Here is a 22,015-nt window from a genome sequence, read left to right as displayed (position 1 = left end):
AGTCATGAATCTGTTCCTGGGAGTATTTTAGTGCAAATGGAAATTTTGTTAACTGCTAATGTATCCCCCCACGCACGCACGCACGCACGCACGCACCCAGTAATATGTTAGGCTATGGAGATTTGTGGGTCAGATACAGCCTTATCGATCCAGTTATAAATATGTCTCTGGGACCCCTTCTGGGGTCTCACTAAGTTATTATTAGTGACAGAACCGGCAATCAATACAGATGAGGAAATGAGTGCCGGGTTACCTTCTGCTGTGTGTGTGTGTTTGTGTGTGTGCTCACATGCACATACTGTGCTTGTGAGTTTGTGTATCAGGTTGTTTGGCCAGAAACCTTACCCCACTCCAGATATCTCCTGGGATTGAGGGAGCATGTTTCTTATTGTACCTTAGACCTGTAGATGGAAGCTCAACACACAAACATCCGCTGTGTGTGTGTGTGTGTGTGTGTGTGTGTGTGTGTACTGAATTACAGGCTATTTCTGAATGAATGAAAGGAGGATTAATTACTGTACTCCCACACACACTGTGTCCCATTCATCTGTGTGTGTCTGTGTTTTCCAGTGAGGGTCCCATTTTCCTCAATTGCCCTACTGGTCCACTTTCTAAAATTAACCCTGAAACACGGCTCCTACTCTCTGATTCTCTCTCTCTCTCCCTCGCTCTCGCAGTGTTAATTCTTTCATTTTTTTCATTTTGTCTAGACTAGTCTACTGTCTTAGTCGACTAATTATCAAAATATTTTTGTCTTAGTCTTTTGGGACTAGTATTTAGGCCCATTCCCACTGGGCCAGATAACAGATTAAAAAAATCTCTTTCTCCAGATATTTTTCCATTCAAGTGGATGGTAGATACAGATAAACAAAATATATCTGTCACAGATAAAAAATACATCTGTGACAGATATATTTTTTTATCTGTATCTAACATCCACTTGAATGGAAAAATATCTGGAGAAAGAGATTTTTTTATCTGTTATCTGGCCCAGTGGGAATGGGCCTTTTTAGGCTAAATATAACAACATAACTCTGAACAAGTCATTGTCTTCTACTGTCTGTTACCTGGTCAAAACTTCTAAGTTCTCAATAAAAGGAATAAACAAAACACATGGCCAGTGTATGCTCAACGCGAGCAAGACCAAGGAGATGGTGGTGGACTTCCGCACTTCCAAGAGAGTCCCCCCGGTGCCAAGCACCATTAATGGAGAGGTGGTGGAGTTTGTGGACAACTACAAATTCCTAGGAGTGCACCTGAACAGTTCACTGGACTGGTCGAACAACGCGGAGGCGATTCACAGCAAGGGGAAAAGCAGGTTGTTCTTCCTGAGAAGACTGAGATCGTTTGGCGTGTGCAATAGGATGCTACAGATGTTCTACCAGTCTGTCATGGCAAGTGTCCTCTTTTTTGGAATAACCTGCTGGGGTGGCAACAACAGAGCGGGCGACACCTTTAACCTAAATAGACTGGTGAGGAAAGCGGGCTCTGTTGTTGGGTCCTCTCTGCAGGGGGTGGAGGAAGTTGCCAAGGTGCGAACGGCTAGGAAGTTGGACTCCATCTTGAACAACTCCTCCCACCCCCTCCATCTTGAGATCTTCAGTTACTGGAGTAAGAGAGGAAATGACCGTTTTGTCTACCCAGGGCGGAGATGCGAGAGACTAGGAAAGTCTTTTGTACCGCTTTCTCTCAAGCTGTACAACGAGACACACAACGGTCGATTGACAAGGACTACCTTCCTAATGTAGGACGACGGTAGCCTTTTTTTCCTTACTGGAACTATATCCGCACTGACTTTGACCTCTAAGGACCTTCCAGGGAGGATGTGTTTTTGTGCGTCTTGCCGCATCACCCTTTCTTGTTTATTGTCTCCACCAGCCGAAGGCTGAGGGAGAGTATGTTTTCCCCTCCGTCCGTGTGTCCGTCCGTCCGTGCGTCCGTGCGTGCTCGCAGTTTGTGAGCACCTAATCTCAGTCGCCGTTGGCCCGGACGCTGCCAAAGTGAGCACACACACTCCCTGGATGCCAATCTAGAACCTCTGCCCTAAATTTTTCAAATGGGCCTTTTCTAGCGCCACCTAGTGGCCGATGTTCGCAAAACACATTTTGGTGCACTAGTCTTACAGATTTTTGCCAAAAATCCTACAAATCGGTAGGCAGTATCTCCACAGTCATGTGATCGACACGGATCTGTCCGATTTTGCATATTCCATCCTGATTGGCTAAGATTGGCTTCCAAAGTTTGTAGGATTGAGCCGTTTGGAACAAAATGCCTCAAATCCCAAACGCAAAGTGCAATCATCATGAAATCGCGCACACACGTTCCCACTAGGTCGAAGAAGAAATGCCACTTAAAATTTTTGAAATCAGCCTCATGGTGGCGCTATAACAGGCCGATTTGTGGTTTTACCTATAACTCCACCGATCAATTTCAAACTTTGCAAGCGCACTCCCTAGAAGCTAACGATAAACCTTTGCCCTGCATTTTTCACATAAGCCTTTTATAGCGCCACCTTTGGGCCGACTTATGTAAAACACATTTTTGGATATTACTCCTTGAGATTTTATCCAAAAATCACGCAAATCGGTACACAGTATCTCTATAGTCATGTGATCAAGTCCGATCCGTCTGATATTTCATATGCCATCCTGATTGGCTAATATTAGCTTCCAAAGTTTGCAGGATTGCACCACCAGGACGCACAGCCTGGTGGAGACCTGTGCTCGGAAGAGCACTGCTTCTAGTTTTTATTCTTTTTTTTTTTTTTTTTTTTTTCTCAAATGTAAAGATAAAAGATCTATCTGGCTTTAATTTCATTGCACAGTTACATACTAGTCTAAGACTAATGGCTGTAAAAGGTATTACAGACATTAGTCTTAAGGGAAACACACACCGGACGCGGAGGCGGGCGGACGATTCAATGAACTAACCCACACCAGCCGCGTCAGACGCACGCTGGCGCAGGTCTGCCGCCTCGCTTGCCGCACCGATACAACGCTGTTCTATTTTCCCAAAGTTGCAGCGCAGTGCGCACCGATACAACGCTGTTCTATTTTCCCAGCATTGCAGTGCACCGCATCCAGTTGGTGTTACCACACGGCACTTCACACATCTCAATACTGCAACGCTGCGCAGCCGCCCACGTCCGGTGTGTGTTCCCCTTTAGACTTAGATTTAGTCTTAATCTTAGTCTTTTGAATAACACACATAGTCTTAGTTTTAGTCTTCTGAAATTATTTTAGTCTAGTCTTATGGACAAAATATCAAACTCTTGTAGTCTTTTAGTCTTAGTCGATAACATTAACACTGCTCTCTTGGTCGACTGTGTTTTCCAGTTCTAATTTTTGTGTTCACTGCGTAAGACTCCCTACGTGTTTGCACGCACGCACGCACGCACGCACGCACGCACACACACACACACACACACACACACACACACACACACACACACCTCAGTCAAACAGCAGTCCCTAGCCATCTCTCCCAGAGTAATGGTCCGTGTTGCCCGTGCCCATTTCAATCCCTCCTCCATCACCTCGCGCTGTAAGTCTATTAGCTGGGAAAGGGCGACGGCAGTCGATTAGAGCAGAGGCAAGCGCTGTAATAGGCAGGTGGCAGCTCAGGAAAGAATGGCCACTTGAAGGAGCCAGTTTGACCTCAGTTTGTTGTGACTAGCTGTCTGTCTGTTGGCACAGCAGCAGCTGCTTCCCAATAGCGAGGCAGGGACTGCATGGGAACTGCCCTGCTATAGCAGATGTGGGGGATGCAAACCAAATGTGTCCCTTTTTACAACGGTGCCATAGGAATGAAAAAAAAAAAAAAAATAGTTATTGCCTTGTAACTTGCAGTGTAAGTTGAAAATGAATACGAAAATAAGAACAAAAAACCAAACACAGCTGTTACTTGCTGTATTTGAATCAGCAGGCTGGTTAGTTTGCTGTCCTATCCCACATCCCTTCTCTCTCTCTCTCTCTCTCTCTCTCTCTCTCACACACACACACACACACACACACACACACACACACACACTTGCAGTCACACCCCCTTTCTCTCCATAGAAATCCCTTACTGGAAATGCAATGATACTAGACAATAATAGCTGTGTGTGTGGATGCATAAACAAGCTATCAATGAAAGCAGGAAGGGGGAAGAGAGGAATGTATTACTATGCTAAATAAATATTCCTGAGGAGGGTGGCTGGTAATGGAGTCAGGAAGTGAGGTTGGTTAAGGTCATAGGAGTAGACGTCTCATTGATTTATCTGCTCTTCTCAGTGCACCGGTCGGCTCATATTCCTTACAAACTATCAAGCTCAGATTACCATACCAAGGGAAGAGTGAGAATGTCCGATTTCTTTTCCTTCGTGGCTTTTTTAACTTTTTTTTTTTAGATTTTGTGCGTGTGCGTTTCAAGCTGAGTCACCACATTGTCCTTTTCATCTCCAGTGGCACAAGTCCATACTGTTGAGACCTTCTGCCAGTTACATAACACAGGCCCCATTCAGTGAGTCAGAGGAGAGGCAGCAGAGTATCCTGACTCCTGCTGCTCTCCTCAAGCCTCAGCTTCTCATGGAGCAGGAGAAATAAAACACCAATAAAAGCCAATGAACAGATAGAATAAGTACGTTTTTGCTTTCACTGTTTAAAAATAATGGAATTTCATATTAGTTTGTCTTTTATTTAGCCAGGAACGTCCCACGAGGATGATATTTTGTAGTCCATGAAGTTAGGGTCAAGCTGGCAAGATCTACAACTCCGTCATTGTTTTTTACTTTTTTAAGAGAGACAGGAAAAACAGACAGAGGGAGTATGAGTTTACATTTAGAAAATGGTGCAGCTGGACGGGAATCTAAATTGTCATTGTGCCCATGTGGTATGCACCCTAACCGTTTTGGCTATCAGGTCGCACAGATTTGAAAGGATTTTGATTTCAATCAGAGTGTGCACGCATTGTGTGAATACTGCAGGTAAATCTTACTATACCCTCTTTAAATAACAGGAAATTAGTGCGCCAGACTTTTCTCACTCCCCCTGAGATGCAATCCGCCATCAGTTTGCCTGAACACATTTCATTTTAAGACCAAGGTTGCATAGATGTGTTCAAGTACATACTTACACAACATGGGCACTGAAAATTACAACTGCATCAGTTGAAAACTAACAATTACACTTGCTCTTCGCTGTGCGGCATTATGCACCGGGTGCAAGTGGGGTTCCAGACGGTACGCGGTCAATGCGTCCTAGTAATGAATTTTCAATGGGAGGCGGGTGGTTATTTTGGCCGCGCGGAGAAGTTTAGAGGCGGCGAGATGAGCGGGCGAAATCCCCGCGAGCGTGCTCGTTCGTGCATGGGCATGCGGGCCGCGAGAGATGGATTGTGTTCATCTTTGTGAAATACCGTGCGGCGTTTACTCGCTGAGCGAGTGTGTTTGTGTCTCACTGCGGTGCGGCCACCGCTGATCCTAGCGGGAGCCCCTGCGGCAACCGCTGCCCGTCTGTAGGGCCCTTAAGATGGGGCCTTTTTAGAGCTAGAGTCTTAATTTAACAAATACTCTCCTGAAAACCAAACTCTGTCCAGAGCTTTCCTCAGGATCGTGCCTCAGAACCAAAAGTGCTGTGTGAGAAAGAATGCGTGGGAAACGTCCAAACAGGTGGTGTAGTGTAGGCTATGTCAGCAGGAGGGAGGTGACGTGTCCACTTACCCTCCTGTTTCATCCTGCCTGCTATGATGTGACTCAGCCTGAACACACTGGCCCCAATGGGAGTGTTGTCACCCTGTTTGTGACTACTGCTGTGTTGGCCTGCTGACCAACATGCTCGCTGCAAGTTTCTTGAGCCTGTTACACTAAAAGCTATAAACACTTTACTTGTGTTATGCAGTCTCTTGATACTGTGTGGCGTTAGTGTATGTTTGCGTATGTGTGCGTGTGCCATGCATGCATGAAAGAGTACAGTGCATATTTACACAAACTTTCACTGGAGTGTATATAATGTGTGCATTTAGATGTACACAAACTGACACTGGAATGGATAATCAGCATTGCTGTTTAGATGCAGCTGTTACTAATTAACAAGGCTGAGATTCTACAAGCCCCGTTAGTAGTGGCCTCTAGTGGCTGAGCAGCTCCTTACATGCAAACGGATGAAAGTGGTTTGAACTGACTGGTATTGCCATCCATAGAGCTCCATGATCTTAGGCTTAACATTTTAGTGGCAGATGGTCCTTGCACATACTGTATCTATTCACAAAACCTATGTCTGTATGCGTCACAAAACACGCAGACAGGTAGAAAACCTTGTGGCACCATTGGCAAGAACAACAACACCTCGTTTCCTCCTGCATCAGGCATGCAAGTCTTCTGGCAAGACATACTGTACAGTGTACAGTGTAACTCTGCAGGTCCATCTGTCTTCCATTATGCCCATGTTCGTCATCAACACAATGTTGGCGTTTTTTGACGATACCACCGTATCTCCATATTTGGTCGATCGCTTATACAGTATGTGAGTGGCCTGGGTACCCTAAACGGGTGGGTGGGGGTGGGGGGGCATGCATTGCATTCCCAACTTGAATTGTTCCCGACTAGGCCGGTGCCAATTTATAAATCACCTATTGATTGTAATATCTGACGTTATTAGTACTGCAGTAACGGGTACTCCAACAACGGATTCAGCAAGTACTCACAGGTACTGTACAACAGGTATTGCATAACCAGGTAGGCGTATGCATTTCCAACTCGCTTCGACATCATTCCTGACTTATGCTGGTGCCCAAAGGGCTTTATTATATAATCACTAAATGAGGCATTAGAGAAAAGTCTATGGTGTCAAACAAAATCAATAGGGTTCAAACTGTAATACTGTGTATTAATTAGGTTATGAGATATTTAGTGTGCAAAGTTAACATTTTGGCGTGTGGGTATTGCCAGAGGGTATGGGGTCACTAAAGTCAGTAGGGTTCATCCTCTGCTAAGCATGAACATGCACAGCAAATTCCATTACAATCCAGCCAGTAGCTTTCAAGATCGGGGAGGAGGGGGAGCATGTCATTGGTTTGGTCACCCATTGGCTTGGTCAGATAATGAGTTAAATGACTGGGGTGTAGTTTGGGCAAAAAAAACATGGGCAGCAGTGTTCATAGTGTTCATAAACTTCAACCTTCAAATTAACCCGATTTAACTTGGGATGATGGGTGCCACATACTGTACTGCAGATGGTACATCATCGTGAAACATCCACTAAATCCTTTGCGTGACGAGTTGTTATCTCGGTTCTGACAACTACTGGTTCTGACAGTCTGAAAGTATAATATTTCAGTCCATCAACACACACATGGCTCTGAGGTTTTGATAATTCCACTGCCAGCTTCCAGTGTTTTGATCCTCTGAGTATCTTCAAAACATTTGTTCGGAAGCACTAATTGTAATGGATGGTGGGATGTGGAAGAGGTAAGGCTATTAAAACCTCCTCAGCTCACTAAATCAGATATCAGTAATGCTGTCCTGCCTGCTGTAGCTCGGCAGTAATTAGGCGATGAAAGTTTTGTGGCTGACTGTCATGTGTGTCATTTGTATGTAACGACATGGGGAGATGACTTACCTGACCACTTAAATTTCAAGTTTATTTATCACATCACAATTTGTCCTAGCTTCTCGGGAAAGGCAGTTACATACAGTACATGATAATGAAAAAACATCAAATGTTAAAGCAGAACAATATCAAATGTAAACAGTGTTTAATAAACAGTCAGGGGTCTTCAACGTTTTCAGGCCAAGGACCCCTTAGTTGAGAGAGAGATGAAGCGGGGACCCCCACAACCTTTTCATAGATTCCATATAGTTTCATTGTTTGACAGCAACGATCATCTGTGTATTTTGGATTCATGTCAATTTGTTTTCAGATATTTAACCACTTGAACTGTCAATACTTGATAAACTTTACCTTTCACTCTGTACTTAGTCCGCTCTTTTTCCCCTCTACACCTTAGCTTTTTGCAGAAAATAGTCGATCTACAAGCTCACAACACCTCGCAGTGCGATGCGTTGTGAGCTTGTAGATCTGCAATTTTTGGCTAAAGTTCCGAATAATGTGAATATGGACGCTAGGGTTCAAGTAGTTCATATAAAAAAGGAGAAAATATGTTTCAATCACACAAGATTTGGAGGACCCCCTGTAGTAACTCTGAGGACCCCCTAGGTGTCCCGGACCTCCTGTTGAAGACCCTTGGTCTAAGTGTACTCATAAAGTACCTTAGACTCATTCTTGTGCAGTTAGCATCATCACATAGCAGCAGATCCAATGTGCTGAGCTGTCCGCACCACCCTCTGTAGTGCTCCGCACTTCCCATACCAGGTTGCGATGCAGCTCCTCAGGATGCTCTCCATGGTCCTGATCTATCCTGAGGATGTGGGGATTGTGGGGTCCAGTGTTAGACAAGTTACTTTCAAAATGTGCTTTAATTTTTCATGTAACAAGTCGGTTTACAATATTACTGTCTGTGTAGAGTAACGTATTACCTATACTAGTTTTGCATTGCTTTCACCATGAATAGGCATTCTAAAATGGAAGACGATCATGTTTCATGGCAGGTAATGTAGGCACAGAAGCTCACATTTATTGCAGTTCATTATTGACTCTGTATTCTACTTGTATGTAGGCAGGAATTAGGCAACATAAGCTTGAGACAATGTTACTGAAAAGCAACTAACTTACAGCAATCTGTCATTCTTTTCAACACTTCCACAATGGCAGTTTTTCTACCTACTGTACAACCAGCCTAGTTTGACCCTTTTTTTCTGAGCTTTTCATTGGCTACTGTGGCCACTGTCTTCCCTCAGGGTTTAGCACATTCCTCCCACACAGCAGAGATACCAGCGGGAATACAACTGTATGTTAAATGTCAATTAGCTTTGTTTACACAATATGTAAATCCTACTGGCTGCTCACAGGAACATTTGATTGTTTTTGGCTAGAAACGGAACAGTAACTAGAAGCAGTGCTCTTCCGAGCACAGGTCTCCACCAGGCCACACAAATCAGCCTGTTATAGCGCCACCATGAGGCTGATTTAAAAAATGTGGGGCAGAGGTTCTGAATTAGCATCCAGGGAGTGTGTGTGCTCAGTTTGGCAGCGATCGGGCCAACGGCGCCGGAGATTAGCTGGTAACAACCAGGCCACACAAATCGGCCTGTTATAGCGCCACCATGAGGCTGATTTGAAAAATGTGGGGCAGAGGTTCTAGATTGGCATCCAGGGAGTGTGTGTGCTCAGTTTGGCAGCGATCGGGCCAACGGTGACTGAGATTAGCTGCTCACAAACTGCACGCACGCACGGACGGACGGACGGACGGACGGACGGACGGACGCACGGACGGACGGACGGACGGACGGACGGACGGAGGGGAAAACATACTCTCCCTCAGCCTTTGGCTGGTGGAGACAATAAGTGTATCCTACCTGAGCTGACAAAGTGTGGTGCTTATTATGTTGGAAGTGATGCTCTTTAGGTCATTGTTGATATATACAGGATTGTTCCACTTTGAATGTACTTTTCCTAGTTTCATAAGTTCTACAACTTGGGGCAGAGAATGCCACTCACATGGGGCTCCCTCCGTGGAGCTCGTTGAGGGAGTTGGTTACATTTACATTCTCTGAGTTAAAAATGGACAAATGAACTCGGAGGAGTGAGGATGTTACTGTGCAGTGTGCCGTGCGCTGAGGTACAGACAGACAGCGAGAGACTTTTTGAGATTGCGTGAGCGTTCCGCTTTTTAAATCTTTATATCAAAGTTTACAGAAGTTTGGAAGCCTTTTGCTGTCACGCACAACACGAACACACCCTCAGCCAGCAGCTAGGCATAATGGATGCGAATGTGCTAATTTGATTACTAAAGAACACATCCCCAGGAGGTCCGCACTGCAGTATAGAGTAGGGTGAGAGAGGGTAAATTGATTGATCTGAATGCAAATCCATCGTAAATTTAAAGACGTGCATATATGGCATATTTAGGAAAGGTCAGGGAATGGGAACTGTCTGAGAGCTCTGTGTGCAATTGTAATTAAAGATTCTCAAAATTGGTCAGGTTGATCACTCCTTGCTGTAAGTGTTAAGAAGTAAGTAGCAATAATCCATTTGATAGAATGGTTCATTCGGTTCAGTGTGTGAAACCTGACGCTCACAGTCTCTCTCTCTTTCTCTCTCTCTCTCTTTCTCTCTCTCAAATCATGGAAACCCAGCTTAATATATATCTTGTATAAATGTGTAACAATTTTCAAACTGATTTGATATTCACCTTAAAACCAAAGTGGTTGGACACTTACCTTTAATTATAAAATTAAAGTTTTATATTTCAGAAAGTAAATTATGTAAAACGTACTTTGTCAAACGGCTGATTGAGTCAGCGTTTTATGAGGTTAGCTCCCGATAATCCGACACTTCTCTTGTTGCAGAGCCACACTGTACTTCAGGCAGTGTTTACACAGTTTCAGCTCACCTCTTTTGTCAGCTTATTCATAATGTTGTCATATTGGTGCAGCTTTCATCTATTTATACATTTATGGAACCTCTGTGTTTGTGTGTGTCTGACCCGGGGCTTAACTTGGGCACCCTCCGACCGATAGACCGCAAAACCTGGCATTTGTTCCAGGTGACCTGGAAGTGGCAATTCGGCTCGCCATTTCCGAGAACCTAAAAGCCACAAGTATCTGTCTGTCTGTGGAGGACGCACCAAATCTTAGAGCATGGGTGCCGCTGTGCATGTAAGTTGCGGCGTGTACAATGGAACAAATAATACGAGGTCTATGCTAATGGGTGAAGGAAGCTGCATCAAATGTTTTGCACAAACGGCGAGCCTATTACCTGTTATTACCAACTTGCAAGGGCACTGGTCTAGTTGTCTTTAATAACAGTAAGTCGCTGCTATGTCATGATAACACATTATGGTTTGTTTGACCAGCTTTGCAAACAACATGCCATATTGTTTTTTTGTGTTTTGACACCAGCTTTCCAGCAGTCCACTTTGTTGACGGAAACAATACATTATCATATAATGTATTGGCTGAACAGGCTGGTTTTAATTAGTGGATAAGATCAACCTGGATGATTAAAAAAGCAGCCGCTGGGCTCAAATATTTTTATCACGCTTTGTAAATAATACACCATTGTGTATTGAAATCTTATCTCATTCTCCTTGTTACAGCTCACTGAGCTCAGCTTGATCGTTCTTTTTGCATAGTTCTTCTGTATTTTATGTGTACAACTATAGCAGCCACAAGCTGCTGTAGTACACTACTGCGGGGATGCATGATTCTTCATATTGGTTGATATTTGCTTAAAAATGCAATATTGGTCAAATTGATTATATAGGATATAGTAAGTAAAATGGCATTATCACTTATACTTGTATCACTGTCAATCCCCTGCTGCTGTGTGTGTGTGTGTGTGTGTGTGTGTGTGTGTGTGTGTGTGTGTGTGTGTGTGTGTGTGTGTGTGTGTGTGTGTGTGTGTGTGTGTGTGTGTGTGTGTGTGTGTGTGTGTGTGTGTGTGTGTGTGTGTGTGTGTGTGTGTGTGTGTGTGTGTATACTGCAAAGTGACACGTACCATTATACAGCCATTTCAATTTCCTATCGAGTCTGAAAGGTCACCCAATGTCAAGGAATCTTGATAGCACTGTAGCCCTCACATGTCCCTCAAGTCTGCAAACCTGCGTGAGTGTTTTAGAGAGAGGGACAGTGTGTCACTGAACTTACAGGAAATGACCATCTGTAGGTCAGGATAGTTTCCTGTGTCTGTTGACAAGCATTGTAATCCCAGAGCATAGAAAGTAGCACGAGCCCAGATATAACAGCACGTTTCCGGACACCTTCTGTTATTCTGGCGACATGTGCCTAATGACAGTGATGACCCCTGTGGATCACTAACTGGTCCACAGGGGAGGCCTGTGCAACAGTGCAAATGCAACTCATACTCATTTTATAGGAGACTTGCCTTAAGAAACAGCAAGGGATGACCCTAACTCCTAAGCCAAATTAAATGTGCAAAGATCTCTGTGTGTGTGTGTGTGTGTGTGTGTGTGTGTGTGTGTGTGTACTTGGCCTTTGCGATCCATACAGTAATTTTCTTGAGTATTGATCTGAAAAGCAGCAAGAAGACAGAACCTAGACTACGACGACTGTGTTTGTTGCGGCGCTTTGTGATTCCCTCTTCTTTCAGTTTTTCCATCGTTCTCTGACTCCCTGGGTGCATGTTATATTGGTGTGCTTCTCATCTGCAGTACATAAGCCAAGCGTTTGCTCTGAAATGTGAAACGCTGATTCAGAGGACATGGGTCAGACTCTGCATCATTCGTTTACTGTCTTGGAAACCAAGCGGGTGCAGCCATCACTGTCGTACAAACTAACTTGTCATTGAGCAGTTTCTGTGTAGCAACTTTAAAGAGCTGTCTCTTTCACAAGTAAGGAAGAAATATGCGCTGCTTGTCTTTTGAAATTCCACCCCCTTGCTTGCATTTGAAGTTGTCACAAAGTTTTTGATGGGCTATCTCCTTGTCGTTTTAGGACACTGCTTTCTAGAACTAGTCTCTCTGTAGCAGTAGTCTCTGTGGATACAGTAGATACATACCTGTATGCCGGGCAGTTCAAACCACTGTTCCGGTTGGTTATAAGGAGCAGCACAGCCTCTAGGCCCTAGAGATAAGAAAAGAAGCTGCCTGCTATTAGCCCCTAGAGTCTAGGCCCTAGGGATACTGTACTAGCTGGCAGCACACTTTTATCTACCTTTTTTTATTTTCAGCATCATGGAAATCATAGAGTCCAACTTTAGGAGGCTTTTAATCATATATCTCTTGCGCTTGTATGCTGTGTCACTGGTAGTTTAGACCTTAACCCATTTAGGCCTACTGTCCGATTTGAAAATTACCCACTGTTTTTCTGGAAAACGTATTACTCAGTCTCTGTAGCAGCTAGAAACAAAATTCCAAAATTATTTGATAGCTTACATCTTGGCTTTCATAGAAACATTTCAGAAAAATACTGTAGTACTACATACTGTACATTGTCCATAATGGGTTGAATAATTGTGTATTATAGTCAGTAAAATACTGTAGAGGTCTTCTGTATGAGTAAAGGTGGTTGCACACTGCTGCGTTTTTTCGGGCCGAATATTGGAGTGAATTTCGGAGCACGCAAATAAAAAATCAACCCCACGTTATGTCAGTCACGTTTGCACACTGCCGCCCGTTTCGCGCACCACTCGGTCCCTTGCTCTCTCTATCTCTCTCTCTCTCCTTGCCCTGAAAAACGCATTTCGCAACGAAAAAACGCAGCAGTGTGCAACCACCTTTACACATGGTTTACCCTTTATCTGCCTGAGTGCACAAAACAGTAAAGGTTTCAAATCGGTTGCTTTAATAGTAGCTGTGTCTGGAAACAAATGTTCATACTAACTGAGGCAAAGAATGTTCCTAGACCAAGAAAGGGCTTTTAAAGTCTGTGACCCGTTAAGCAAATTCAAGTAAAGTCACCTTTATTTATATAGCACATTTAAAAACAATAGGACTTGACCAAAAGTACTTTCCAATCGAGCCAAAGGTGAAACAACCGGTTAGACTTTTAAAGGAATTGCATGACACAACGTTGTGTTGCTCCCAGAAGCACGACTAGAGGTGGTGCCATATTCTCTCTCCTGTTGCTGGGAACAGTATTCAGTTATGTTGCCTACTTGAAAATCGAGTTTATGACAGCTTAAAGAGGCTACGTTCCCTTGTTCCTATACCGTACTCACTCTAATTGTGTCTTAAATGCTTATCCTATTTTGAAAAGGTCACCTGTTCAGGGGATTTGACACAATGATGAATGGTGACTGGCCAGGTAGAGAACACACTGTTAACAGGGGTTGTTTCCTCTGGCCTTGATGGATAGGAAAGAGAATATATTTTACTGTCAGACGTGTGGGGTGGTTGAAGTGTAAGTCAGCTGGGGGGAAGAGAGGGAGGAAGGGAGGAAGAATGGAGCACTTGCCTGCAAGGGTCTCCTCTCCATTGGGTACTAGAGCTCCTCCTTCAGGAGACAAGACGGTAATGAGGAAAGTTTCTCAATGTCTCTCCAACTTTACTACTTACTTCTTTCCACGCACGCACGCACGCACGCACGCACACACACACACACACACACACAAATCTCCCTGAAAAGGTGGATATCTGAAAACGTTCTATCTTTCTCCCTCTGTCTTGCATCCTTCTCTTCTCAATTACTTCTCAATTAACTCACGCTTACATCGCTGTTCTAAAATATTCTGACGTCTAACAACATTACTCCGCCCCACTTGTTCTGGTATCTGTTCTGATGTGCATCGGTACATTTGACTAACACTGCTGCAATTCCCACAGTAACACCATTATCCTCATCAGATTTCGCTTAATATCATCAAGACTTGCACTGAGCCCTTTGGTATGCCTCTCTGATTACAACTAAATTGAATCAGCCTGTCAGCTCTGCTATCAAGACCTGTTCACTCCATTTCAGACTCGGTCAGATAAGGAAACTTGTCCGGCGCCAAGGTGCAAAGTCTGTGTTTTCTCCCCCTTTCCTTTTTTTGTTGTTGTCCTTTGACCATAATACCTGGAACATCACTAATATCCACTCTCAGTCTTTAAGCAGCTGCCTAGATAGTTTCAGAACAGTACCTCTAAATAGGGGATTTTCAGTCTTTTTGTGCCCAATGCATCCCAATGGGCAAGTCAAAATCTCAAGGCACACCTGTATTAATAATGAAAATAGGAACTCTCAGCTTGCAGATTTGCAGTTTTTGCAATCCTATAAAAATTGAGGGCCGGGACCGTGGAGAGAGACACACGCGCGCACGCACAACACACGCACACACGCACGCATTCACGCACGCACGCACGCATGCACGCACGCACGCACGCGCATACACACGGATGAGACACTTTTTCCCCAGATGGACTTTGGAAAGCACAAATAATGTATGGTCATTTGTCTCCCCTAAGTGCTGTACTTACTCTTGCTGTCTTTCTTCCTCACTGTGTTTACATGGATAAAGACGCCCCCCCCCCCCCCCCCCCCCACACACACACACACACACACACACACACACACACACACACACACTTCTGGGATAATTTTTGGAATGGTAGCCCATCATCTAGTAAGGTGACTGGAAAATCAAAGCAACTTAATTCTAATTTATACTATGTAAATTATTTTTTAGAGTAAGCTAGCGCCACACCGTCAACCCAAATCCGACACTGTGTATCCTTCTACATTGAATTGTCTATGACCTACAGCTAACACATACAGTGGGGTCCTTGAGGGAGTTCCAAGCTAAGAATGATTATTCCGACCATAGGTTTCACTCTATCCAAAGTTATCCAACAGTATAGAGGGTAAGCATGTGACATCATCGCACCTGGAATTTATGCGGGAACGCCTACCGAGTAGCAAAAAAGAGTCATGAGGAGTCTGCAGGAGTCATGAAGATTCTGCAGGAGTGAGATGGAGTCGGGAGGAGTTTCTCAACAAGCACTTCCAAACGCCAATGCTTTATGTTGCTTTGTTTTGCCACTCAGTTTAGATGAGTGGCTCATGATGATGCATACATACACAAATGCAGTACTAAATCTTATCTAACTAAAAATAAATGTTCTCTAGGGTTCTCTAGCACAACGTCCTTTCAAATGGGGTACTGTGGCCTACTATCTATGAATTTGGGGGTCCTTGACATGAAAATGTTTGAGAACCACTGCCTGGTTTAGACAAATGCAAGGTTTGATGTTTACCTGGTTTTCTAGTTACTTTGTAGTACTTACGTGTTTTCTTTGCACCTTATTTTACATTCGATCTTGTATTTTGTAAGTCGTTCTGGAAAAGAGTATCTGCACATCTTGTTGTTCATTCTGGATGGTAATGCTACCTACACTTTGTATCCTTATAATGTCCACTGAGGGTTCCATACTGTAGGTATTACACCAGTAAAGAGAGACATAATGCATTGTGTAAGTAAATGCATGAGTCTGCTTTTCGCTACCCGTCTCTCTGGATTTGCATAAGGAAAAAGCAAGGATTTGATCATTTGACTTAAATTATACAGTGCTGGCTTTGAACTAGATCAGTATCAACTTTCTCTCATTGGACATGGTGTATCTTTCATGAACTTGCCAACAAGGCCCATTTACTTAGCTTGTTGATCCTGATATTGATCTAAATGACACACAGATAACCTTAGCAAGCTGAACCTGATAACTTCCATTTTAGTGTCTTCTGGCAAACCACAACTTTAGACTTTTTGTCTAGAACACGGTTTGTAATGAAACACTTGTGTGGCTTTGTTCACAAACTGCAAACATAATAACTTACTGTTGAATTTCAAGATTGGGTAGGGAGGCCATGCCATTATTAGACTACCATGTTTTGTTAAACATGGAAGGTCTCAATGTGGTCAAAGGTGGTAAAATGTTACAATCTCACCTACTGTAACATGCTCTGCTCCTTTGTCTTTTTCTTGGTTCCATGGCCAGGCGCGTTACAAGCAGAGTCTGGACCCCACGGTGGATGAGGTGAAGAAGCTGTGCACATCGCTTAGACGCAATGCCAAGGAAGAGCGCGTCCTCTTCCACTACAACGGCCATGGGGTGCCCCGGCCCACTGTCAATGGAGAGATCTGGGTCTTCAATAAGGTAATGCATACGGTATAGACACATGAAAAATGTGCCACGCCAATGTCTTTTTCATTTTTATGTTTATCATTGACTTATTATTGTATTAATCCTGCAAGACCCGAATAAATTTCTACTTGCCAATTATAAAAAAGAGAATCAGATGGTGTTCAGAGGAAAATGTAATGTTTAAAAATGAATAATGTTTTTGTAAGGTTTTATAGCCATAAATCATAAATCATGCTCTAATTGCATTTTGGGGATATTTTTCACAATAATAACAATACATGTTCTAGACATTCTAATGATCACCAAAAAAAATATTACGGGCATTTTACTTATGTTTTTGTGAGGAATAGCTTCAGTGAAAAAGTGAGATGTTGTTCGTCTAGACTCTAGACTCCAGAGATCTTCAAGTGGTGTGAATGTCTAGCCTGGGGCTCTGTGGGGGGTATTTATATGCAAATTTATATGCAAATATCGTGGCCAATGGCAGTGTAATACTAAACAATAGGATTTAATGGTGAATGTTAATGTGAAAAAAGAACAGGAAAACTAATTATGACATTTTTTTAAAATATATAAAAAAATGTTGCCAAAAAGCATCGCTGGGCCAAGTAAATGACAATCATTCCAGCTGAGGGGTCTGATTGGCCTATCTGGGAAGCCAAGAATAATTGACTTCCCAGAAGCCTAGAGTTGGCCTAGAATTGGCATAGAGTTATAATATATCTAGAGGGCGGACCTCCCCGCCCCCACCAATTCATTTCAATAAAAGTTGTTCAGAAGCACATGAAGCACCCGGAAGTACCTCTACTTCCTGGATTGGCTCCAATGTCGGAGCCAATAGAGCAGACGCACTAGCGATTCAAACGGTAGACGCATGCGCAGTATCTTTTTGAATGAGGAAGTCCTGCCATCCCAGATTTGACCACCAGGCGACGACAACCTCACTGTTATACCGTGGTTCTGGGGGCTTGAGAATTGGTACCTAGAATTGGAGCCCAGATTTTTTGCATCATCCTCAGACACACGAGGTCGGGTCACTCAGTATACAGTGTAGATACCCCCCGATTGCTATTTGGCAAGTTCCACCAAGAGGTTATATACTGTATGAGACGCACACCACGAATTTGAGATCCTTTAGTCAGTCGCTCTCTGAGTTATGCCCGGGCAGACTGACACGCAGAGATCATAAAAGGGCAGAATTAATTTGCGAGTGTGGTTGCCGTGACGCAAGTCACACTTGCAAATGAATTCTGTCTTGGCCATATGAAGCGTAGGGTTGGGTATCGTCAGCGATACTTTTAATGGTATCGATGACATGACGTCGATACTATCGAGTATCGGTTCACATAAAAACGAACAATACCTCATTTCGATACTCTTGAACACACCCCTGGCCGGTCACATCTGTAACAGTTGGGCTACTGAAAGTTTAATGACTTCTTTAGTAGGCTACACTCGTTAGCCTACTGTGAAAATAGCCGACAATAGCCTATAATGTTTATTATTATGATGATTATCCAACGTCTATACTCTCTCCTCCGTCACACTGTGTGATCATCATCATCATAATCATCACCTCTGCTCTCCATCTCTCCCGCAGTAGCGAGAGTCTACTGTTTCCGTGTTGAAGTTAAACACCTAAAGCCTTTCTGTATCATAGGCTGTCATAAACATGATTGGCAATCGCGGGATGTGTAGATACTAGATACATGTGTCTGTACTTCCGACCGTCTGGAAAAAGTAATTGATCGTTTGAAGGTGTTGTGGTGTGTAAAATAGCCCATAGAAAAAGGCAAATAATAATCTATCTATAAATGCGAGAAGTCTCTGCGTGTCTGTCTGTGTGTCTGTAATCTGCGTATCTCGAGAACCGTTCGTCCCACCGGCTTCAGATTCGGCACGCGCGTTCCCCGCCGCGGCACGGAGTGCAGTGCCGGGTCTCGACCCGACCCGACGCACGGTTTTCCCGAACCGGCGCGAAACGTTCGGAATCTCCTTATGCGGGGTTGATTGTTGACATCAGGCTGTTCCGGAGGAAATCGGCGAAAGCTCTGACTCATTGTGACATCACTTCATAAAAGGCTCTGACATCACGTACGCCACATGAGTCAACAAAAAATCTCTGTGAGTGTGTATGTATGTATGTAATCCGCGTATCTCGAGAACCGTTCGTCCCACGGGCACGCGCGTTCTCCATATATGGGCATAAAATGAATGCCCCCATATATGGGCATAAAATGGATTGCAGACAGACAGATACAGATATCTCCATATATGGACATAAATGGACAGAGGCAAACAGATGGTCAAAGATCTCCATATATGGGCATAAAATGGACGCAGACAGACAGATACAGATATCTCCATATATGGGCATAAATGGACACAGGCAAACAGATGTTCAAAACGGGTCCTATGACAACAGGTATAATGAGGTTTGCATTAAAGGGGGAACCGGCACTGTGTCTGCAACACAGTTGGAGGCACAGACAGATACTCCATATATGGGCATAAAATGGACGCAGATAGACAGATATCTCCATATCTGGGCATAAAATGGACCCAGAACTATAACTGCAGTGATCTCCATATATGGACATAAAATGGACGCCGACAGACAGACAGACAGATACAGATATCTCCATATATGGGCATAAATGGACACAGGCAGACAGATGGTCAAAACAGGTCCTAAAGGGCGGGGCATTCATTCCCTATTTACATTGTTCCGAGTTGGCCAGGTCGCCGACTAGACGCTGGGCCGCCCGAGGGGTTCTAGTTATAATAATAATAATAAATAAAAAGTATCGAAAATGGTATCGAAAAAGGTATCGTATCGATTCCCAGGTATCGGAAAAAGTATTGTATCGATTCAAAGGTGAACGATACTCATCCCTAATGAAGCGTGACATGAGGCGTGCCTGACTGACTGACGTACATGAGCTGCAGGTTTTCATAGTAAATGCAACCTACGGTCGCAATAATATCTTGTTTGGGGCCAAAGTGTTGGATGGACAGGAAGGCAGCACTTGATTATGCCATCATGACAGAAGAGAGTAACATCCTGAAAGTGCCAAACTGCACCGTACCATAAGTAAACACATCCTCATCAATGATACACTGCTGCTGTCTGGACCAGACTGTTGCCTCTGGTCTGCCTTGTTTTGTTTGTCTCTCTTTACTTTATTTCCTTGTTTTCTTCCCCTTGATTTGTTAAAATAATGAAACCGATAAAAGCAGCCCTGCCTCATCGGTGTAGCTCAGAATGGCTGACCGGGAGATCAATGAAGCCTTGGCATTGATACTACAGCTAGTGCATCGGTGCAGAATGATCGATTGTGGGAACAACTGTGGTTGTTCAAGGGTCTTTTTTTAACTCTCATGTACACACTTAAACTTTCTGTCTTTCTTCCCCTGTGCCCTCGCTTTCCAGAACTACACACAGTACATCCCTCTGTCCATCTATGACCTGCAGACATGGATGGGCAGCCCTTCCATCTTTGTGTATGACTGCTCCAACGCAGGCATCATCGTCAAGTCCTTCAAACAGTTTGCCCTGCAGAGAGAGCAAGAGCTGGAGGTGGGTGCTTGGCAACACACACACACACACACACACACACACACACACACACACACACACACACACACACACACACACACACACACACACACACACACACACACACACACACACACACAGAGACACACACACAGACAGACAGACAGACAGACAGACAGACAGACAGACAGACAGACAGACAGACAGACAGACAGACAGACAGACAGACAGAGCTGTGTCTCAATTAAATGGGCATCTGCAGGTGAATTAATTAATGATGATGCTTTTGGTTTGGGGTTTTAAAGGATACTCTTCCAATCCATCTTCTTCCCTTTGGATGGGAGTGTGTGTGGGGGGTAAAGGGTAAAAAAGGTATATGTCAGGGGAAGCAGGTGGTTAAAAGTAAAGCAGCATAGAGTGCCTAAGTCCTGACGTCGCTCGTTCATTCCCTGGGTCACAGACTCACGGAAGTATTTTCTCTTTGGAGAATAACACAGAGTCATCTTAGAATTTTCTGATATAAGAATTGTGGTCCAAAAATGTACAAATCTTCCCAGCAATATTGTCAGGGAGGAGGCTTTGTATCGTTTACTATAGTCAGTCACTCATATTAGATACAGTCTGCTGAGTGAAACCGCCATGCTCATTTGTTTATTAGGATGCTTCCGGACTTCAGTGCTTTATGGAGCATGCAATTAGAGGGGTTGTTGAGAGAGGTGGAATGGCTGAAGGGGAGAATTCATGCTGTGGGTGTGCACTTACGTGGTGACATGTAATTTGCTGAGTTGCCCCTGAATGTAGTGAACAGTCATCGCCATGAAGGTTCAGCATCGCTTGGCATTCTGCCACTCTGCCCCTCCTATGTTTGCGGCAGCTGGGGGTCATGGTGCAAGGGAGAGAGGCAGAGGAGAACAGTAATGGAAGCCCTGCGGCCCATCAGTCAACATTTTAAAACTGTCAACAAGTAGATGGAAGGAAAGAAATGGGGTATCTGGATTCTGGACTGGAGGAGAGAAACGGAGAGTAGGTGAAAACATTGGGTCGGAGACTTGGAGTTGGATTCACTTTCAACAAGTAACATAATGAAGTTTTGTCAGTTTAACCCATGAAATTCGGGAAAGCATCTGTCATAGATCTCTTTGGCTATTCAAAATTAGCAGATGTACAAGTTCAATTTCATAGCATGTCACTTTGTGCCACGCTATGAGCGTGTAGATTGCTATTTAAAAAAAAATCTTCCCTGGAACATATCATTCTGGGGGACCTTGCATGAAAAACCACCACTGATGTAGCAACCTAAGCTTTTCAGAAAACTGTTAGGATTCAGAAGACATTTGTAGGATCCGCCTCATGCTTGGGTTAAAAGGATCGTATCTAGTCTGTGTCACGTGAAGATGAATATGATGATGGCTATTTTTTCTTTCCCAGCTTGCAGTTTAGTTTTTATTGCAGTGAATAAAGCAGGTGGCAGGGCTCAACGCTCTTCACTCCTTGTTGGCATTCACAGGGTGTAATTGGCCACCAGGGGCTCACCCATGGCCTCTAGTTGTGAAGACAAGTGTGTTAGCTACCGAACATCGCTGCAGCCAACCTTCAATCTGCTTTAATTGCAGTCTAGCCCAGCAATAAAGCTACTGTAATATAACCTAGAGAGGATAAAACACATATTAATTAGTAGCAACATTTGTATAGGTCAGTGTACAATCAGAAACATATAGAAACAAAGACATTGTGCAAAAGCTGCTGCGGTCATCTTACTAGGCAACAGAAGAGCTTCAA

At 43.9% G+C, this 22,015-nt stretch overlaps 1 protein-coding gene across 4 annotated transcripts in view; it reads left to right on the top strand.

Annotated features, from left to right (window-relative positions):
- The window catches only part of rptor (regulatory associated protein of MTOR, complex 1), a 218,956-nt gene that overhangs the window by 60,800 nt on the left and 136,141 nt on the right, over positions 1 to 22,015 (top strand). For all 4 annotated transcript variants that reach the window (XM_080721242.1, XM_080721241.1, XM_080721244.1 and 1 more), the window contains 2 exons: positions 16,531 to 16,689; positions 20,111 to 20,257. In XM_080721242.1, coding sequence (XP_080577368.1) covers positions 16,531 to 16,689; positions 20,111 to 20,257 — 306 coding nt within the window. The remainder of the gene's footprint in view (positions 1 to 16,530; positions 16,690 to 20,110; positions 20,258 to 22,015) is intronic.

This window comes from Nannobrachium achirus (genome assembly GCF_963921795.1).
Source record: "Nannobrachium achirus genome assembly, chromosome: 3".
In the NCBI taxonomy this organism is placed as follows: Eukaryota; Metazoa; Chordata; class Actinopteri; order Myctophiformes; family Myctophidae; genus Nannobrachium; species Nannobrachium achirus.
Note: the sequence above shows the minus strand (reverse complement) of the source record. Positions and strands in the feature narration are given on the sequence as shown.